The 20,034-nt window shown below is 36.9% G+C and overlaps 1 protein-coding gene and 1 pseudogene across 2 annotated transcripts; one reads left to right on the top strand and one right to left on the bottom strand.

Annotated features, from left to right (window-relative positions):
• Positions 1 to 835: 835 nt before the first annotated feature.
• Positions 836 to 4,956, bottom strand: LOC116138755 (transcription factor bHLH140-like). 2 transcript variants are annotated; one of them, XM_031424440.1, is made up of 7 exons: positions 4,829 to 4,956; positions 4,607 to 4,728; positions 3,570 to 4,167; positions 3,212 to 3,278; positions 2,298 to 2,970; positions 2,041 to 2,211; positions 836 to 1,432 (listed from the first exon to the last, which is right to left on the bottom strand). In XM_031424440.1, the coding sequence occupies exons 1-7, from the start codon at positions 4,863 to 4,865 to the stop codon at positions 1,109 to 1,111; spliced, it is 1,992 nt and encodes a 663-aa protein (XP_031280300.1). In that variant the 5' UTR covers positions 4,866 to 4,956; the 3' UTR covers positions 836 to 1,108. The 2 variants fall into 2 exon arrangements, with proteins under 2 accessions (XP_031280300.1, XP_031280299.1); XM_031424439.1 differs by having other exon boundaries at positions 3,212 to 4,167.
• A 10,404-nt stretch (positions 4,957 to 15,360) lies between these two features.
• Positions 15,361 to 18,156, top strand: LOC116138711 (annotated as a pseudogene).
• The last annotated feature ends 1,878 nt before the right edge of the window (positions 18,157 to 20,034 follow it).

The raw sequence follows: 20,034 nt of genomic DNA, 5'->3' as shown, positions 1-20,034 counted from the left end.
TGAGCACTGATGTTTATTTCCTATTTAAAAAGTAGGTTTGGTTTTTGTTATATATCAAAGAGGCTTTTACTTAAATACATTATAAGTACTGTGTCTAGAATTTCTCCTCTCATATTTTTAACTTGTTTTATTCTTCATGTTGTCTACGCTGCAAAGTATCCTGTTTGAGCGGGGGTTTGCATTAAAAAAAATTGGTCTACTATAGTTATGACTTTTGTAGAGTTGCATTCCATAACATTCTAAGTTCAGATGCAAAGAGCACGAACTTAATTATTCTTCTGGAGAATAACTTCCATTAAAAGATTCGTCTCTGGGTTCATGGGAACTTCGTTATACTTCTGGACCCTTGTAACGATCCTTCTTTGGGGTCAATTCATTTAATAATCTAGAAAGAAAATATAACTGTATTAAATGGCGGTAAAAGGTAGAAGGGTGACATGAGAACGCACGACAAGTCGTCCACAAAAATATTAAATAAAGGACAAATGCTATTAAAATAGTGAACTCATGACAGTTTGGAACAGAAGACAAGTCGATATCAAAGTGTGAAAACGAACACAAATATCATTTGGAAAAAAAAGGTCGGCATATCCCTCTTTTATTTATTTTTTTCTTCAAGAGAACACGTGTCTTTAAGTCCACCAAAAATGGTCCAACATACTGTTGCAGAGCTTTCATAATCATTCAAGATATAACTCTCACCATATGCGAAACAATCAGATCTTTACAGTGGGCAGAATTGTAAAGAGGATGCGACTTGTCTCCTGCTGTTTTGACATATCATGTGGAAGAACAAAAAAGAATGGTCCTACCCCGATTATAACTCCAGCATATAAATCAGCTCAATTCATAAGTTACAATATAACAAGAGAATCATATAGAAAATTAATTTAATATTAACAAGATTCCAACTTTGTAAATAGAGCGACAGCAATTGCTTTTGGATCCCATTACTAGCAACAACTCCATGATCAGGGCAAAAACTGGTTTAGCATATACTGACATCTATACAAAAGTTTCATTAACAGTGTCCCATGGGCAACCAAAAATCTTACACTAACCAGACACTATGCACCATAGATTTTGACAAAATATGATTTATAAAGATCTAGGTGTCACTTGGTGCAAGCACAAGCCGGCCATTTTGAAGTAGGTTGGCAGGGAAGGGCGCTCGACAATTGGTAATATGCGATTTAAGCCTGGGTATGTTGGGGTGTGCACTTCTACATCGATGGCAGCGCAATTCCATTAACAACACGCTCTCTTCATCCATTAGTGTTGCTTTCCCATGGTTACTGATTTCCTCGATTACATCAACTGAATCGCGGAAAAATGCAGTAGTGAAAGTGTTCCAGTGCTTCTTATTCTTAAGATGTTTAGAATCAAAATCCTGGCTAATAACATGTAGGTGTAGTTGGCGCATAGATGGAACCTGCAATAGAGAGTCGAAAATGCCTGTTAGAAAATTATAATTTCCGTTAATCTATACCTAAATTGAGAGCTGTGCCGCTGAACATTTCTGCAGGAAATGAGATGGAAACAATTAACCAAATAGACCAGAGAAAAAAAGGAAAAACAATATGGAAATTGGAAGTCAAAGCTACAGTTTCTAAAATACTTAAACAACTAGCAGTAATGATTCTCAATATTAAAAAAAATCAATATTTTAAATCACGGCAACAACAGATCTTCACATCTAAACCAAGTTCTCTTGACAAAGACATGACTCCTAGCTCCGGTAATTAGTCAACTGCATAATTTGACCTTCAATTGGTATTGCCTCTAATTTCTGAGTTCTTTCAGTTCTAGATCCATTTTACTCCTATGTTGCATCCCAACCACGTCAAGGGCCCAATACCACATGAAGTCCTGGCGAGAGATCTACTTCCACAACCAAATTACTACATTCAGAACCAAATTTGGTCCCAAAAAGATATTTGCATTTAAGTCAACCAAAGCTACGTTAATGTCGAGGAAAGCATGAGGAGTTGAGAAAGGACAAAAAGGAAAATGCAAAGGAAGAAAACAATTATCATATACCGAGTGATATCCGAGGCGGAAGACCAGTGATGCATCTTCAAGCAAGAACTTCTCGGCCCACTTCAAACCCATAGCATGCATCATTTTTAAGAGTTGAAGATGTTCTTTACTGACATCTGCCAAGTGATCAAGACCATCACATCGTGCCAGCACCAAAATGTGTTTTTTTGCCTGTAAAAGAGAATAAGATACCCATATGTTATTTTTACTTCAACTTGAGCATATTAGGAAAGGGGGAGATGACACGACACATGTACCTTCGGATAAAGATCATTTAGTACAACAAAATCGTCTGTTATCTCAAGCAGATCATCCTTATGCTTTTCAGGATGCATGGCAATGTTGTAAAGAGCTTGAGCCCAGGAGGCCCAGACCTTAGAATTACTTCCACCAGTATTGTCATTGTTGGCATTTACCTTTCCAGCCCTAGAAACATTAATATCGGATCCTACTTCATTTTGAGACCCCTTGCACTTCTTGCTTCTTTCATGTTCATATACACCATCTCTTTTTATCTTTTGATCACTTTTTAAAGAAAAAATTTTAGGGGCATCTTTAGAGTGACCTAGTAAGACTGAAGGCTTTGACCCAATTTTTTCAATGCTTCCCTTGGGTAACTTTTCTTGGGACCTTACTACCGATAGAAAACCTTCAAAAAGTGATGTGTAAGCCATTCGAAGAATTTTGCAGCCTTTAAGATAGTCACCATCAAGACAATTTGGTCTATTTGGGTTCATATTAGGTCCAAGAACATGTATAACATGGGTCACCCCTTCACTACTATGCAAGGGAGATGCTGAAGAGAGTGGGACAACCACCGCATTCCCAGGGGAAAGAGATTTAGCCTGTTCCTTGGTTGCAACCTCCAGGGCAGGACCTGCAGCACTGAAGATAGCAGCATTCACGCCTCCACCTCCAGGTTTCAGCCGCCTGCACAGGGTGATCTGTGAGTTAATCTTCTTAATGTGACAATCACAGGCTTAAGGTGAAAATCTTCAAAGGCCAAAAGGGAGTAAAAGGTTATCCCATGTATGCATTCCAGTAGAAAGACATCAAGAACTTTAAACAGACAAAACAGGCTTTCAAAAGAGTTTCCCAAGTTTGATATTTCAAGCCATTCATTTAACCCCTACTGAACTCTATGCGCATGAGACAAATCATACAAGCTTACCAGTTGGCAGCATTAGCGATTACATTACAGTGTAAACCTCCTCTGGAATGAAGTCGAGTTATATCTCCTACAAATGTGAAGAAATTTTTGGGGTTAATGTTTTTTTGTGCAGCTTTAGCCCTAACCAAAGATAAAATCTTTGATCCATGAGTCAAGTCCACTAATACAAGCCGAGCATTTCCAAGCTTATATAGAAACTCCTCAACTTTCTCAATAATTATGTCAGAGGCCTTTTCATGGTTGAATTGGAAATCAGATGTTGAAATAGATGGAAATGCCAGAGTGGGAACATCATTTAAAGAACTATTCTGGTTGACAGAGTCCACTACCAGGTCATCACTTATCTTTCCCTCCTCACCTGCAGTATCTGATAATGAAGAAATGTTTTCTCGTCCTTCACAGATGGGATTCTTTACCTCAGTAGATTCAGGAGGTGCAGAATCCTGACCTCTACTTGCATTGGATCTGGCATTAGAAGGAACATCTACTTTCTTCAAGAACTTCATTATACCAAGTTGAACTTTGGCATCTGGATTCTTTTGGCCAAAACAACCATGTGGAAGGGTATCCAAAGCACCAAGCCCAATGTATGTATCAAGAGCAGCTTGAACATCACTCTCATTCTGGCAAAACACAATTCGAGAAAACCCTTCACTCAACTTAGGCAGTTCTTTCTTCCGTAACATACTATTCACAACTGCTGCAGCTTTTCCACCTTGCAAATTCCCTTCATGGTCAGTCCGTTTAACAGATCGAGATACACAAAGTTTGGCAGGAAGATCAAGGACCACAGCATGCATCTCTACTTGAAGAGCTCCAAGCCTCATAAAATCCACACGTTGTTCTCTTTCCAAGTTGCATCTGTCAATAAATACACTTTTTCCCTCCTTCAATGCACGGGCTGCATTCTTTAGGCACTGGACCTTCGTTCCAGATTTGCCGTTATTAATTGTATCCTACAATACATATAAAACAAAATATAACCAACCATTAAGGAAATTTCAAATACTACACATTTGCTCATTGTAACAATCAAGCGCACTAGAATTCTGCACCACTTCTTTCTGAACGTTAAATCAAGGACAAAATCATTTGATTACCAATACACATTCTTATATAGCTTCAATAATGAAACGAAGAAAACGACTTGCAACAAATGTCCCAATTGTTTTGTGCTCACCCTCAAAAACAACACTTGTATCGATTTGTTTAGTGAGTCCTAACTATTACTCAGTCCTTTTTCCTGCTGGCAGTTGAATATGTAGAAGAAGCAGTACATTGAACAGGATTGTTTTTTTTTTACATAGCCATTCCAATACTAAGAAACATGAAGCTCAGTGAAGCATTTTATCAAATAAGTACGATACAAATAATTGGAGAAAAAAATGATGAGACCTGACAAATGCGGACCCAGGGCCGAGCTGAGGAACGAATGACTTGGTCGCAGAAGGTGGACTTGCCGCTTCCTGGGGCGCCCATTAATAGCACCACAATTGGTTTCCCCTTCTCTCCTTCGCCTTTCATTACACGCATTATACGTTAAGAAAAGAATATAAACTAATGATTTGGTCATTGAACAAATTTTTTTTTAATAAAAAACTAGCAGAAATAGCATACCTCCGGCTTTACAAGTATCGTCAACATCCGTATCCATTCTTAATCAGCGATTAGGAGTTCATGTGGGTCTGTAATTAGAAGATGCAAACTGCAAACTATGCCGAAACGTTCTCTTCAAGCTTCGATAGGTATTATAGCAGGATTGCCGCTAGGCGTTCGTCTAGGGTCCTAAATGGGCTGGGTCTAAAATACGGACCAACTGTATAGGCTAAAGTTACAGCCTGGTCTACGTAAAGGGACAATATATCTGTTGAAATTCATAATTCATTTTCTGTTTTAATAAAATAAAGAATAGTTCATCGAATTTTACTATAAGGTCCTCCGTGACAGTGGGTATAATTCTCGTGGTGGTTATAGTTCTAGTGGAAACAGTTTGTAATTGAGACCTAAGGAGACTTTTGACTATTATAAATAAATCTATGTTTTTTAAACTTTTAAAAAATGAAAAACCATTATCGAGTATGAAAAGTGTAATATGTTCCTTTCAAGAGCCTTTTATGAATAATGACGATCTTATACAAACCATTCATTGCTGTAAAAAAGTGTTCCTATTATTGCTTACTATTGATACATTTTTTCGTACAAATTAGAGGTATGCAGGCCTCTGGGAAGTTTGCACAAAAGATTTATGAAAGATTGTGAAATAGCAAATATGATATTAAACCTGTGGATTCAGTGTGATTCATGTGTAAATTAAATGATGTGTAAAACAATAAATGCGTAAGGAAAATAGAGTGATAGATAAAAACGATTTTTAAAGTAATTTGAATGCACAGAATAATTTTTACATTCACTATTATTTTATTGATGAGTTTACAAGAAGTATATATTCTAGAAAGACTATTACCATATGGTTCTTATAGTAAAAAAGATGAAGGTATCTCTTTGGTTTGAGTGAGAACTATAGTGTTTTGAGGGTGACCTATGAAATATTTCACGTGCAGCTTGACACGTGACATTATATCAATTAGTTTGTGATTAAAGTAATCCACGTGAGTGTTTACACATAGATCAGAGAGCAACTTGCATCCTCAATGGGCATGTGTCCGACCCCTTGAAGAGTTGGCTGGCTTCCTTCTTCATGAGGCTTCGCTTTCTATAAGATGGCCATGTGTCTTGGTAGTCGGTCATTTTGGAGGACACGTGTTGGGACCTCCTTCTGCATGCTTTTATCGCCCAACACTTACTAATTATAAACCATTTTCTCTATGCGTGTATTTTTGAACCAAAGCGCATAACGCTGTACCTTTTCGAAAATATGGTTTAGATTCATTTAACACAGCCAATTCCCGGAAAATTGAAGAATAGGCCATTCCAAATTTCTGCATGATTAGGCTTCACCCATTTGATCAAATTTTCAATAAACAAAAAGCAAGACAGTGTTGAATATGGAATCATGAAAATTATGTTATGTTATTAATGGACCACTTCTCCACAACAATTTTGATCAACCATTTGGGGCTGCAAATCTTTGTGGGGTAACACCATGCATTTAGTATTAATTTCATCTTTTTCGCTTTAATTTTTCTGTATCTTGTCCTCATCTTGTTGCCACTTCCCCTTCTGAATTCTGAAAGCTTTACACGTATATATTACTGATTAATTAACCAATCAAAACTCAGATATTCCAAGTGGTTGATCAAAATTGTTGTGGAGAAGTGGTCCATTAATAACATAACATAATTTTCATGATTCTATTCCAAGTTTAGATTATCCATATATAAATGTAGGATTCAAATAACTCAATACCCTCTAAAAAGCATCCGTTATTATTGCATTCAGTCAAATTCCGGCTGTTATAAAAACCATTCGTTGAGAATCTGATCTGAATGATGGACAACAAAAGCTGATGATAAGTGGTTTAGAAGCATTATTAGTGGGTTGATGTATTTGACTCAACACTCATTCGGATATTATGTTTCATGTCAGGAAGAGCACTATCCCTTTTAATGGCCTTATTAAATAGACTTTGTGATGGGGCAACGTGGATCAACCGGTGATGTTTCATTTTTGTTATTCCATAATTAATTAAATCTCAAATTATTGACAGCTGGTGATTTGATTTAGCTTGAGTTGCTAGCTAGCTATCCAATCTTACACCCAATATTGTAAATGCACACACGTTTTTTATATTTTGCTTAGTGATTGCTCTCAAGTGAGTGCACAAAAGAAAAAGTTAAATTTTTTCTTTTGTTTACTGATGATTTCTCTCGTATGAGTTGAGTGTTTTTTCTTGGTCAGAAATTAGAGGCATTTGAAAAGTTTAAAGAGTTCAAGGCTTTTGCAGAAAAACAAAGTGGTTGTGCAATCAGAACTCTCAAAACAGACAGAGGGGGAGATTTTGTATCTGATGAGTTCACTTTGTTTTGCAAAGAAATGGGTATTCGTAGGCAGCTGACAGTGAGGAAAACTCTAGAGCAAAATGGCATTGTCGAGAGGAAAAATTGAACGGTAGTAGAAATGGCACAAATTTTGGTGATTGAGAAGAAGCTACCTAATGATTTCTAGGCTGAAGTAGTAGCTACATCAGTTCATCTTCTCAACATTTCTCCAACTAAGGTAGTGAGGAATAAGACACCTTAAGAGGCATGGTGAAAGATTAAGCCCAATGTAAGTGGTCTGAAAATTTTTGGTTGTGTTACATATGCTTTAATTGACTCAAGTGATTGTGTTAAGATGGATAAGAAGAGTGAAAAATGTATTTTTGTGGGGTACAGTGATGAAACAAAGGGTAATCGTTTGTATAATCCTAACACAAAGAAGGTAATCATTCGTAGAGATGTTGTGTTTGATGAAAGTAGCAATGAAGAAAATCATCACTTCCCCCTTATGCAAGAGTTGCCAGAATCAGGCAGTGTCACCTCCACCGTCTCCAATATGGAACCTGACAACCTTGAATCAATCCTTCTCTACTCCTTCAGAGGTTGAGAGCAGTGGTGGTCAATCATCCCCTGATAGTGAAACTCCTCTAATGAAGTTTGAGTCCTTGAGAGATATTTATACATCTACATATTCTCTTATTGTTGTAGAGCCCGCAAGTTATGATGAAGTTGTTGGAAATGAAGATTGGGAGAAATCCATGAAGGAGGAAATGTCAGCCATTGAAAGAAACAACACATGGGAGCTCATGGATTTGCCACAGGGGAAGAATCCTATTGGCTTGAAGTGGGTCTACAAGGTGAAGTATCATGCTGATGGGAGCGTGCAGAAATGCAAGGCAAGGCTGGTCGTCAAAGGGTACATACAACAGTATGAGGTTGATTATTTTGATACGTTTTCTCCAGTTGTTGGATTTGAAACTGTGAGAATTATGGTGGCATTAGCAGCTCCAATGAGTTTATTAGTTTGATATCAAATATGCATTTTTGAAAGGTGTTTTGAATGAAAATGTGTATGTAAATCTATCACAAGGTTTTGTTATTGCTGGCAGTGAAGAGAAAGTTTATAATTTGAAGAAGGCTTGCCATGGTCTCAGGCTAGCACTAAGAGCTTGGTGTGGCAGACTTGATTCCTATCTCCAGTAAGATGGTTTTCTTAGAAGTGACGACGAGTCTACGTTGTATTTGAAGGTGAACGGTAATGATATGCTTATCGTTTGCATTTATGTGGATGACATTATATACACTAGTTCTACTAATATTCTTATTAAAGAATGTAAAGAAAGCATGATGCATGCGTTTGATATGACCAATTGGTGCTGCTGCAGCATTATTTTCTTGGTCTTCAAATTCAACAAACAGAGCATGGCATTTTTATTTCACAAGAAAAGTATGTTGTAGACCTGCTTAAGAAATTTAATATGCTGAATTGCAAAGTTGCCGCCACACCTATGAATTCTTGTNTTGAAGTCTTTTCTGGCTAGCAAATTCAAAATTAAGGACCTCGGTTCTTTGAGGTATTTTCTTGGTATTGAGATTGCAAGGTCTTCAAAGGGCATCCATTTGTGCCAAAGAAAATACACTTTGGATATTTTGGCAGATTCTGGAAGTTTGGTTAGCAAACCAACCAAGGTTCCTATGGAACAAAATCTGAAATTGACTCAAACTGATGGCACCCCTTTATCTGACCCGATTGTATATAGAAGATTAGTAGGTCGTCTTTTATACCTCACCATCACTCGGCCTGGCATCTGTTATAGTGTTCAAACATTGAGCCAATTCATGGCTCAACCCACTGATATGCATTTGCTAGCTGCCCAGAAAATTTTGAAATACCTCAAGGCTACACCCAGTCAGGGGCTACTTCTCTCCAGCTCATCCTCTCTTCAACTTGCTGCATATTGTGAGTCGGATTAGGCCTCTTGCCCCGACACTAGCCATTCAGTAAATGGCTACTGAATCTTTCTAGAAACCTCCTTGATTTCTTGGAAATCTAAGAAGCAATCCATCGTCTCTCATTCATCTAGCAAGGCAAAGCAGTGATCCATGGCAGCTACCTGCTCTGAGCTTACTTGGCTGCGTTTCATTCTCTCTAAACTCCAGGTACCTCATCCTCAACCTGCCTTATTGCATTGTGATAACCAGGCTGCCATTCACATTGCCGCCAACCCTGTTTTCCATGGGAGAACTAAACATATCGAGCTCGATTGTCACTTGATTCATGACAAAATTCAAGATGGAAGTGTCTCTACTCGATATGTTCCTAGCAACCTCCAGTTGGCTAATCTTCTAACAAAGGCTCTGTCCTCCACTATCTGCAAGCATCTAAAGCCAGAGAATGTGAAGTTAGAGACCAACACCAAAGAAATAGCTCCTTCATCACGTATGGTTGTAATAAAAGATGATTGTTCAGTAAATGAAACTGATAAAGAAGACAATAGTCAACATTCATCTCACTCTATTCCCATAAGAGCATGTATTGGCCATTCTAAAAAGAAGCTTCTTGTACTGGATATAAATGGAATTCTTGCAGCCATTACTCAACACCCTGTTCGTAAGGGATGGAAGCCAGACTACGTAGCATCAAGGAAAGCAGGTGAAATTTGAAATTAAGTAGTTGCTCTAGTTGACATGTTTAAATTAGTTTTAATATTATGTCATTCATCAACTCTAACATGATTTTTTTTGTATCTTTCCGTCCTGATAATATATTTGTTTTGTATCTGCCCAAAACGGCAGTCCATCCTGGTGGACCAGCAATTTTGAACTGCCTGGAAAACAAATTGAAATTAAACAATGAGAAGCTAGAGTATAGCAGGAAGGCTTTAATGGGCTATGGAAATGAGAGTAGCAGCACTAATTTTTATGTTAGGATTATATGAGGGAGGAGTTGAAGAATAAACAAGTGGAAGTGGTAGAATAGGGACATTTGTCCATCTAATGTGGACGACAGTCCCTTCCCTTTAAAGCAACTGCCGCTCACATTAGATGGACAGACATCTATCTAATGTGCTTATTTGGACGGTCGTCCATATAATTTGGATGGCCATTCATATTAAAGGGACGCCCGTCCCTAGTATTTGGACGATTATCCATTGATTTTTAGTTTATTTTTATATATGTTTTATGGACCGTTGTCTATTCCTGAATGAATGGTCGTTCAGGAAGTATGGACGACCGTTCGAAAATATTGGACGGCTGTCCATTTACGGAAGTCTTCTATCGTGTCTTACGTGGCGACGTCTGAGTCAAGTGCTACATATTCTGATGCAAATTTTTGGTATCAATTTCCTGTATCTTAGCATTGCTGCACCATATATTGATGTAAGATGATTTAGTTAGTATGTTATTGTTGTGCTGTACAGAAAGGTGTTAATGTATTTTTACTTTATTAGTTTGTTAGAAGATTCCTTCCTTTATGCAACTGTATATACATAGTCCATGTAAAAGCTGCACATTTAGAGGTAATACATTCAGAGAACGATTTTCTCTCCCTTTCTCTGCGTTTTCTCTGCACTTTTCCCTTTTTCCTTCCTTTTGTCACACACAGACAGCAGAATCTACAAAAACCAGCAAAAAGGAACATGCTGCCCCCTGACGGCAGCACTAAATTGTCTAATTAGTTTAATGTAATGTTTATAAGATTAGTGGGAGGGAGGCGCTGGCGTTCCAAACCTGGAGGAGATGCTGCCCACTTTAAGGAGGCAAGTCATCATTGAGCCCATTTGATAGTTTGCAACAATACCTAGATACATTTTATGATTTCCAAAAATTTAGCAGAGTCTCTTGTCACCGTTGAGTGAGAATTCGTATAAAATGAGAATTATTTGAAGAATTTCAATTTTCTTTTTATAGTATTGGAAAACAATCTAATTTTTTTTTTTTTTTTTAAATTTGTTTACCAAATTAAAAAGGGTTATATTAGAGAACGAAGGTAAGTTTTAAAGACGTAGGCTTTAGAGAAAAATTTAGTGAAGTATAAATAACATCGTTCTTGAACTTATGTGTATAATGAGTCAATAAATCTTAATGTGCAACTTAAATGGACAGTTGAGATGTGTTATGGATTGAGTCCTACTGCATCCGTAGAAGAATTTTCCAGCTTACATCATACTCACAAGGGGTTCAATATCCAGTTATCCACATCCATTTAAGACGAGGATCGCCGGAATCTAGTATGTGTCATACCTCCCATATATTATACTTCTAAAACGATTTTGAAAGATGTAATTGTAAAAAAGAAGAAGAATAATAAGCAGAAATCATGTCAAATAATTAATCAATTACGTAAATGATTAATGAAACATTGTACTTAATAAACATTAATTTTAGAGTAATTCAAAGTCTTTATTAAATAAGGGCAATTAAATCTTTTGCTGAAGTTGCAAGAGTTGTTTTTGCTCTTATGTTGAGTAGCTGTTATTTAGGTGACGTAATAAGTGAAGTAGGGTGGAAGTAATCCTTAGATAAGTTACTAGTCATGGCTCCATGTGTAAGCCTACAAGGCAATGTCTTTTCTGGTTTAGTATTGTATTTTGCTGAGCAGTTCAATTCCTCTTAACAAGTATTATTATATAACTTTTGCTCTTGTTTCCATTAATTGCTTTGTCCTTCTCCATATAACTTTCCAAGAGGGCCAGTGGTTAATTTTGGCCGCTGGAGAACTGGGAAGTCCACTTTCGTAAAGCTACAAATCAGACATTTATACAAAAAGATAATTGATTTAGCACATAAACTAGTGTTACGGTTGGAAAGCTGATGACTGCGAGAAAAAAAAAAAAAAAAAAAAGAACTTTTAACATTTAGTAAAGACAAGTAGAGAAGAGCAGTAGTCAGAAATCAGAATGGCATTTGGAGTCCATATTTCTCCTTCTAACATCATAATTAAAATGCATAAGCCAATCAATGAAAAAGATGGGTAGCCAATGTGGTTTTGACCTGACCTCTTTGATTATTTTGGCACTAACAAGGTTGAGTATTAAAATCGTCTTCTTCTCAGACGATCTTTGTCAGATTTTGGACAGAACAGCACTATCAAACAAATAGCATGTACTACATGACTCTTCAGTTTAATTTAACTCTATAAATAATATGTTTATAAGATTAGTGAAGCGACACGCCGCGGTTCCACATTCCGAGTAGCCAACCCATTTAAAAAGCATAAAGTTATAAGGAATCTCTTGCTTTAAGGAGAATATGCGTCTATGTTTTCGATTCAAATTTTATATTTCAAGTGCTGTGATAATATAATTTAATTGGGATTGTANAGAGACAGATATATATATATATATATATATATATGAGTTTGCAAATCTATGTATGATTCGGCTTCGCCCCCATTTGATAGAATGTACATCAAATTTTCAATAAACAAAAAGCAAGATGGTGTTGAATTCAATCTGTAGAGTTTATTTGAATAGAAAGGGTCTAAAATCGGTCATATATATAAACTGTTATCAAAAGCTCCTTTGAGAGTAGTATGCTCATAAGCAAATTAGATGTAAGAATCTGTTTCAGCGATCATTCAGCCCATTTGTCAGTGTGCAGCAGACCATAAACGATAAAATTTTGAAGGACAGACTGAAGGCAGATGTGTTTCCCTTGAATTTGTAGACCAAAAGAATTGATTAACTTGCACACGAGCCATCAACATAAAAAACTATACATTTGAAAGTGGATAGTACAGGAGACTCCCTACTTTGCTAATTTTCATTATTCTAGGCAGGGATACCTACCTTCTCTTAGCTTATCAATTCATTATTCTAGGCGGGGATACCTAGCTTCCTTAGCTTATCAACCCCCATGGGGTCGACTTCTACCCCACTCATATTCACAGGCCATATGTTTTACTTTATTTGTTCGGATCGAATGACCTTGCCTCAACCGACATTCATGATCTTCTCCCTCCAATTACAATGGAATTAGGAATCTTGTAAAAAGGTACTCGTGCGTGCGTGCGTGCATGGTTGGCTACTCGGAATGTGGAACCGCGGCGTGTCGCTTCACTAATCTTATTATTTATAGTCTCTTAAAAATGCGCACCATACTAAAATTAAACTGAAAAGTAAAGTAGTACAAAAAGCAATTAAAGAGGAGCCAACCATGCACACCCGAGTATCTGTTTTGCAAGATTCTCAAGTCATTTTCAATTCCATTGTAAAACATATAGCTTGCGAATGTGAGTGGTATAGAAGTCGACCCCATGGGGGTTGGTATAGATTCTTTGAGTCATGACAATTGATACTCGGTCAAATTACGGCTGTTATACAAACCATGCATACATTAGTGTCAAAAAGTGCACTATCGACTCAGTAAAAATAAGAAATGCACTTAAATAACACTGGCATCTGGCACAAATAATTTTTTTGACCAACTAATTAATGTGCTCCTTTGAAATGGAAATTAATTTTTTTAACCCAGATTATTGATACAGAATTCTGCACCAACTAGCGTGATCTGATCTGCCTTGCTGGGATCGGAACCGATGTGTGTATGATTAGTGAAAATCAGCGATGAATATGAATGAAATGAACTAAGAATAAAGAGATTTTTAAAGTGGTTATGCCAGGTTAATAAGCTACGTCCACTGTGTTTTTGTATTTGCTGTGAGAGTTTACAATGCAATTTTTATCTGAAATTCGTAACCCCCTCCTCATCTTCTGAGGGGGGGTTTATATATAAGATTAGTACAAAGGGAAAAATGGAATTTAGGGGATTACAACTGATTCGAATCATAATTTTAATATCTTTGCGATTAGGCACGGTGATTGCGTAGTGATCATCGTTGATCCAGTCTTTCCCACAATATTTGGGATCTGAAGTAATCTGAGGATTGATTGAATGATTCCTTGATTTGTTCGCGACTAGCTTATGCTAGGTCGAGCTATAGCTTGACGAGCTTATACTGGATCGATCAATCATGGTTGTTAAGCTCATTCTGGGTCGAGCTATATCCTCGAGGTTGCCCGAGCTTGGCGGAAAAATCACACACAACATAGACATGCATGCATATATATTTGTGATTTGAGCTTTTAATTCAACTTTTAAAATAGTTTTATCATACTTGATTGACCATTAATAATAATAATAATAATAAATGCATAAATTTTGAAAATTTTATCACTTATGACAGTTTCATTTCGATTTTTACTCTCCAACAGAGTTAAAAAAAGGAGTTAAATTTGGTCATACAATACTAATCAACGGCCCCCTTTCAGAGCACTATGCTCATTAGCAATTATATACATGTAAAGGCTATTATTGTAGTAATTAATTCAAGAACCTTGAAGAAAAACTATTTATAATTACCACTTTAAGGAATCTGTAGCTTTCAGCAGGCAAGCAATCGTTCATAGTTTGCAACAGACCATAAACTAAAAAATTTCCAAGGACAGGTGTGTTTCACTTGAATTTGTCGACCAAATTAAAGAATCTTCTTACTTGCATTGCACATAAACCATCAACATAAAAAACTATACATTTGCAAGTGGATAGTGAATAGTACGAGCGAATCTCTAACTTTTTGGTTGCTATTTTTGGTGGTGGCGGAGCCTCCCAACTTTGCTAATTTTCATTATTCTAGGGATACCTATGTAACGAAATTGATTAAATAGATTACATCCCTGACGAACTTCAAACAACATAAAGCAACAGTTGAGCACATTGAAAGGTCAAGGATATTTAGCTTCAAGACAAACTGGAAGTTGGCTACTGCTGTTTCATTCTCACATTCTATACAGAATGTTAAGGATATAATTAACTAAAAGTCGTAAGTTGAAATATAACAATGGACATGCACAGTTGCAAACTGTTCAAAAGATCCAATTAATTATTATATGCAAAGATATAGAGACGGCTTTTTAAATGTTATTTATTTATTTATTTTTTTCGGATAAGTAAGGCTTTTTAAATGTTAGGCACACGTAAACCGTCGAAATTGATTTGGACGCGGGTCCACTTATTTTAATTTAATAGTTAATAAAATGATGATTAGTGTTTAGGATCTTCACAGTGCATGCTTTTTAAGCTTATAAATACCCATTTAGACGAGGGCTTCTTCAGTTCTACCTCATCAAATCTCTTGTATTTTGAACGATATTCATTCAGCAAGCTCTCAATATTCCATCATTTAAGTAATTCGTCCCCTCTCCAAAGATGGTGGAAAGCCGATCAATGAACAAATGCGTTATTCTTGTCGCTTTAATAGCCTGCCATGCAATTCTTTGGGCTGAAGGAAGGCAGTTAAAGTACAAGGAGAAAGAAGAAATAGCAAAGCAGGGCAACCAAGGCATCAGTTTGCAACAGAATGCTGCAGGGCTCAAAGAAGATTTGAAGTCAACAAGACCTAGTGTTGACATTCCTAGTGCTGAAAACACTGTGAGTATGACAGGGGAAAAGGACATATTCCCACCCATGAGTTTTGGTGCTTCTGCAACAGTATACCAAGATGCTTTTGGACCTACAACACCAGGTAACATTCCCGGTGTAGTTGGCCACAAACATGCGAAAGAGGAAGAAAATGTCGAAGGAGATCATAGCCTTAATGGTGGACATTCTGCTCCAGGAAATAACCAAAATTTCCGACCTACAACACCGGGGCATGGCCCTGGCGTTGGCCATCTGCTTTCAAACAAAAGTGTAGAACCAAAAGCATAAGCATGTGGATACACATTAAGGTCATGTACTGTTCATTTAGGTCTCGTACATGTTATTCCGTGTTGAAGCAAGCTCGTTTATGTATGTTATAAGTCTTTCATAATTTTGGCCCACAACACAACCCGGGCCTGGGTCATAGTGTTAGACTAATGCACAAACATAAACACAAATTAATTCATGAAATCTTAAAGATTGAATCACAAAATTCAATATAATTTCATTGTAATCACATCTTAAAATCCACATATTAATTTATAAAATATTGAATAAATAAAATAGAGATTACTGAATGCGCAAAATTTTTCCAAAATTGAATTCGATCTATTATTGCCTTTCCAGATGAGCACAAATATGACAATATTTTAATGGAGTTTTATCGAATGTGCGTTTGCACAGGGACTTGGCCTTTTTAAGCATAATTTATTGGCCGCTGCCGTTATGGACACAGTCACACAAAGGTTGACACCTGCAACTGCAAGCCTTCCTGTAATGACTTGGCTTGCCCAGCAAACGGGGCTGTTTCAACCATCCAAAGCTCTGTTTCACCGCCCTCAATAGTCAACCTGTCCGAGTCGACTCTCGGTCGCCACCTCGCTCGCCGACGCGTTCAAGTTGGTGTCACCGACGTGTTTACTGTCCCCGGTGACTTTAATTTGACCATTTAATCACTGAGCCCGGGCTTAACTTGATCGGCTGCTGTAACGAACTGAATGCTGGGTATGCCGCAGATGGGTACGCGCGGTCGCGAGGTGTCAGCGCGTGTGTGGTTACTTTCACCGTCGGTGGTCTTAGCGTGCTCAATGCAATTGCTGGCGCTTACAGTGAAAATTTGCCTCTGGTTTGTACAGTTGGAGGGCCAAACTCAAATGATTATTGAACAAGCAGTATCCTTCATCACACAATTGGGTTGCCTGATTTTAGCCAAGAACTCAGACGCTTCCAGACGGTTACTTGCTTTCAGGCATGATCCTAAATCATAATAATTGTTTTCTTTGTTGATTAATAATATTAAAAAGTAGTCTCTTTTAAAATATAAAAAGAAAAGATACCTTTTAAGTTAATTTGATATGTTGGATTTATTTATTTATTTATTTTTTACTCTTGAGCTTGAATACTGTGTTCATGGGTTTTGGAAGTTCTTGTTGATGTGTGAATTGGTTTAATAAATGATGATGGCTTTGATGTATGTTTCTTTAGTAAGCTGTGGTGAATAACTTGGAAGATGCACATGAATTGATAGATACTGCGATATCAACTTCTTTGAGAGAAAGTAAGCCTGTTTATATCAGTATCAGTTGTAACTTGCCTGCGATTCCTCATCCTATTTTCAGCCGTGAGCCAGTTCCATTTGCTCTTTCTCCAAAGTAATCTCTTAAGACTTAAGTCATGGTTTATTTTAAATGTTAACAGATATGATCCGTTGATGTGAGTGTTTCTTTGTGAATTAATATTTTATTTATATTGTGGGTGAGCAGATTGAGTAATAAGATGGGCTTGGAGGCTGCAGTTGAGGTAACAGTAGAGTTCTTGAACAAGGCAGTGAAACCAGTGTTGGTTGGTGGACCTAAGCTGTGAGTTGCCAAGGCATGTGCAGCTTTTGTTGAGCTTGCTGATGCTTGTGGTTATGCCCTTGCGGTGATGCCTTCGGCAAAAGGGCTAGTGCCAGAGCATCATCCCCATTTTATTGGAAATTACTGGGGTGCAGTGAGCACAGCTTTTTGTGCTGAAATTGTGGAACCTGCGGATGCTTATTTGTTTGCGGGATCTATATTTAATGACAATAGCTCTGTTGGATACTCTCTTCTTCTTAGGAAAGAGAAGGCAATCATTCTCCAGCCTGATCGCGTTGTCATTGCGAATGGGCCTGCATTTGGGTGTGTTTTGATGAAGGATTACCTGAAAGCACTTTCAAAGCGGCTCAAGCGCAACACTACTGCTTATGACAATTACCACAGGATTTAGGTTCCTGAAGGGATTGCTCTGAAGTGGGAACCTAAAGAGGCACTGAGGGTGAATGTTCTGTTCAAACATATACAAAATATGCTGTCTATTGAAACTGCTGTGATTGTTGAGACAGGGGACTCTTGGCTTAACTGCCAGAAACTTAAATTGGCTAAAGGATGCGGGTGAGAAAAAGATTAATTATTGATGATTTTTCTGGCGCCTAGCGGGGTTTATAAATTTGAAGGTATAATTTGAATATGGTTTTGCAGGTATGAGTTCCAAATGCAGTATGGATCAATTGGATGGTCGGTGCAACTCTTGGTTTCAAAAGCTCAGATTCCATCACTATGAATAACAAATTTTGTTTTTATTTATTTATTTATAATTTTGATTTGATGAATGATAATACTACTTTTCCCATACTTCAGAGGTTCTTAATTTGTTTTTAATGGTCAAGGAGGCTCTGCTGGCAAAGCTCTATGAATTTTTTGGTCTTAGTTGCTATATAAGCCCCCATGGGCAGACAAAAGTCAGAAGCATTACGGTAATTGAGTTGGGTCCATTGGGCAATCCATCACAACCTCAAGATATTTAGAATAGGCTGTAGAGCCTAACGAATTTTTGGTAATGAAATAGTGTTATTTGGACCAATATATATATATTTTTTTTATTATTAAATATAACTAATTTCTTATATATCTTAATTATCTTATTCCAAAAAGCTCTCCTTTTGCTTTCTTAAAGTCCTTTAACTGCTCACCTCTGCCATGCTTTGTTTATTTCAATGGAACACTATTGACTGGAATTCTTAAAACCTAAAGCCTTCACTATAGCATTTTCGCTAATCACTAGCCTAATCTCTGCCTCTCACGTTTAGTTCTTCCTTAATGAGCAAAGAATACATAGAGTCAAGACTAATGGATTTAGCTAGACTCCTTGCCAAAAAGCTAACTAAATCTACAAAGGAGAAGTCCCAATCAGTTGCACAAAGCTCGTTGCAATACCTAGCTAGATACATCTTATGATTTCCAAAAATTTAGCATAGTCTATTATCACCGTTGAGTGAGAATTCGTATAAAATGAGAATGATTTGAAGAAAGTCAATTTCTTTTTATAGTATTGGAAAACAATATAATTTTATTTTTAGTTGATTATCAAATTAAAAAGGGTTTATGTTAGAGAGCAAAGGTTAGGTTTTAAAGACATACGCTTTAGAGAAAAATTTAGTGAAGTATAAACAGCATCTTTCTTGAACTTATGCGTATATTGAGTCAAAAACACTTGATGTGCAACTTAAATGGACAATTGAGACATGTTATGAATTGAGTCATACTACATCCGAAGAAGAATTTTCCAACTTGCAGTTCAATATCCAGTTATCCACATCCTTTTAGGACGAGGATTGCCAGAATGCAGTATGTGTCATACTTCCCATATATTATACTTCTAAAACGATTTTGAAAGATGTAATTGTAAAAAAGAAGAAGAGTAAGAAGCATAAATCATGTCAAATAATTAATTGATTATGTAAACGATTAATGAAACATTGTAATAAACATTAATTTTAGAGTAATTCAAAGTCTTTATTAAATAAGGGCAATTAAATCTTTTGCTGAAGTTGAAAGAGCTGTTTTTGTTCTTATGTTGAGTAGCTGTTATTTAGGTGATGTAGTAAGTGAAGTAGGGTGGAAGTAATCCTTTAGATAAGTTACTAGTCATGGCTCCATGTGTAAGACTACAAGGCAATGTCTTTTCTCATTTAGTATTGTATTTTGCTGATTATTATATAACTTTTGCTCTTGTTTCCATTAATTGCTTTGTCCTTCTCCATATAACTTTCCAAGAGGGCTAGTGGTTAATTTTGGCCGCTGGAGAANTAAGGTGTTTTTGTGCTAGTTAAAGTTGAAGTTGGAAAACTGATTGAAGTTCATGAAGTTGCTGCCTGTAAGGTGTTTCTGTGCTAGTGAAAGTTGAAGTTGGAAAATTGGTTGAAGTTCATGAAGTTGCTGCCTGGAAGTGGCTAAATTGGTTGAAGTTCATGAAGTTGCTGCCTGGAAGTGGCTTTCTATTTGACTACTGAAGCTGAACTTTTGGGCAGAACTGATTCAAGATTCCCAGGCTCAGTTTAAGGGAAGATGTTAGTAAAGAAGCAACATTGATTCTCCCAAGTTTAGTTTGAGGGAAGATGTTAGTAAAAGGATAAAAATGTCATTTTGGAATACCGTTAGT

Source organism: Pistacia vera, unplaced genomic scaffold (assembly GCF_008641045.1).
Source record: "Pistacia vera cultivar Batoury unplaced genomic scaffold, PisVer_v2 Contig343, whole genome shotgun sequence".
In the NCBI taxonomy this organism is placed as follows: Eukaryota; Viridiplantae; Streptophyta; class Magnoliopsida; order Sapindales; family Anacardiaceae; genus Pistacia; species Pistacia vera.
The sequence above is the reverse complement of the archived record's forward strand: the minus strand, read 5'-3'. Positions and strand labels throughout refer to the sequence as shown.

Coding starts and splice junctions, on each gene's coding strand:
- LOC116138755 (XM_031424439.1), bottom strand. CDS start 4,865: ATGGATACGGATGTTGACGATACTTGTAAAGCCGGAG. Junction 4,168..4,606: donor CCTGGGTCCGCATTTGTCAG/GTCTCATCATTT, acceptor TATGTATTGTAG/GATACAATTAATAACGGCAA. Junction 2,971..3,211: donor ATCGCTAATGCTGCCAACTG/GTAAGCTTGTAT, acceptor CACCCTGTGCAG/GCGGCTGAAACCTGGAGGTG.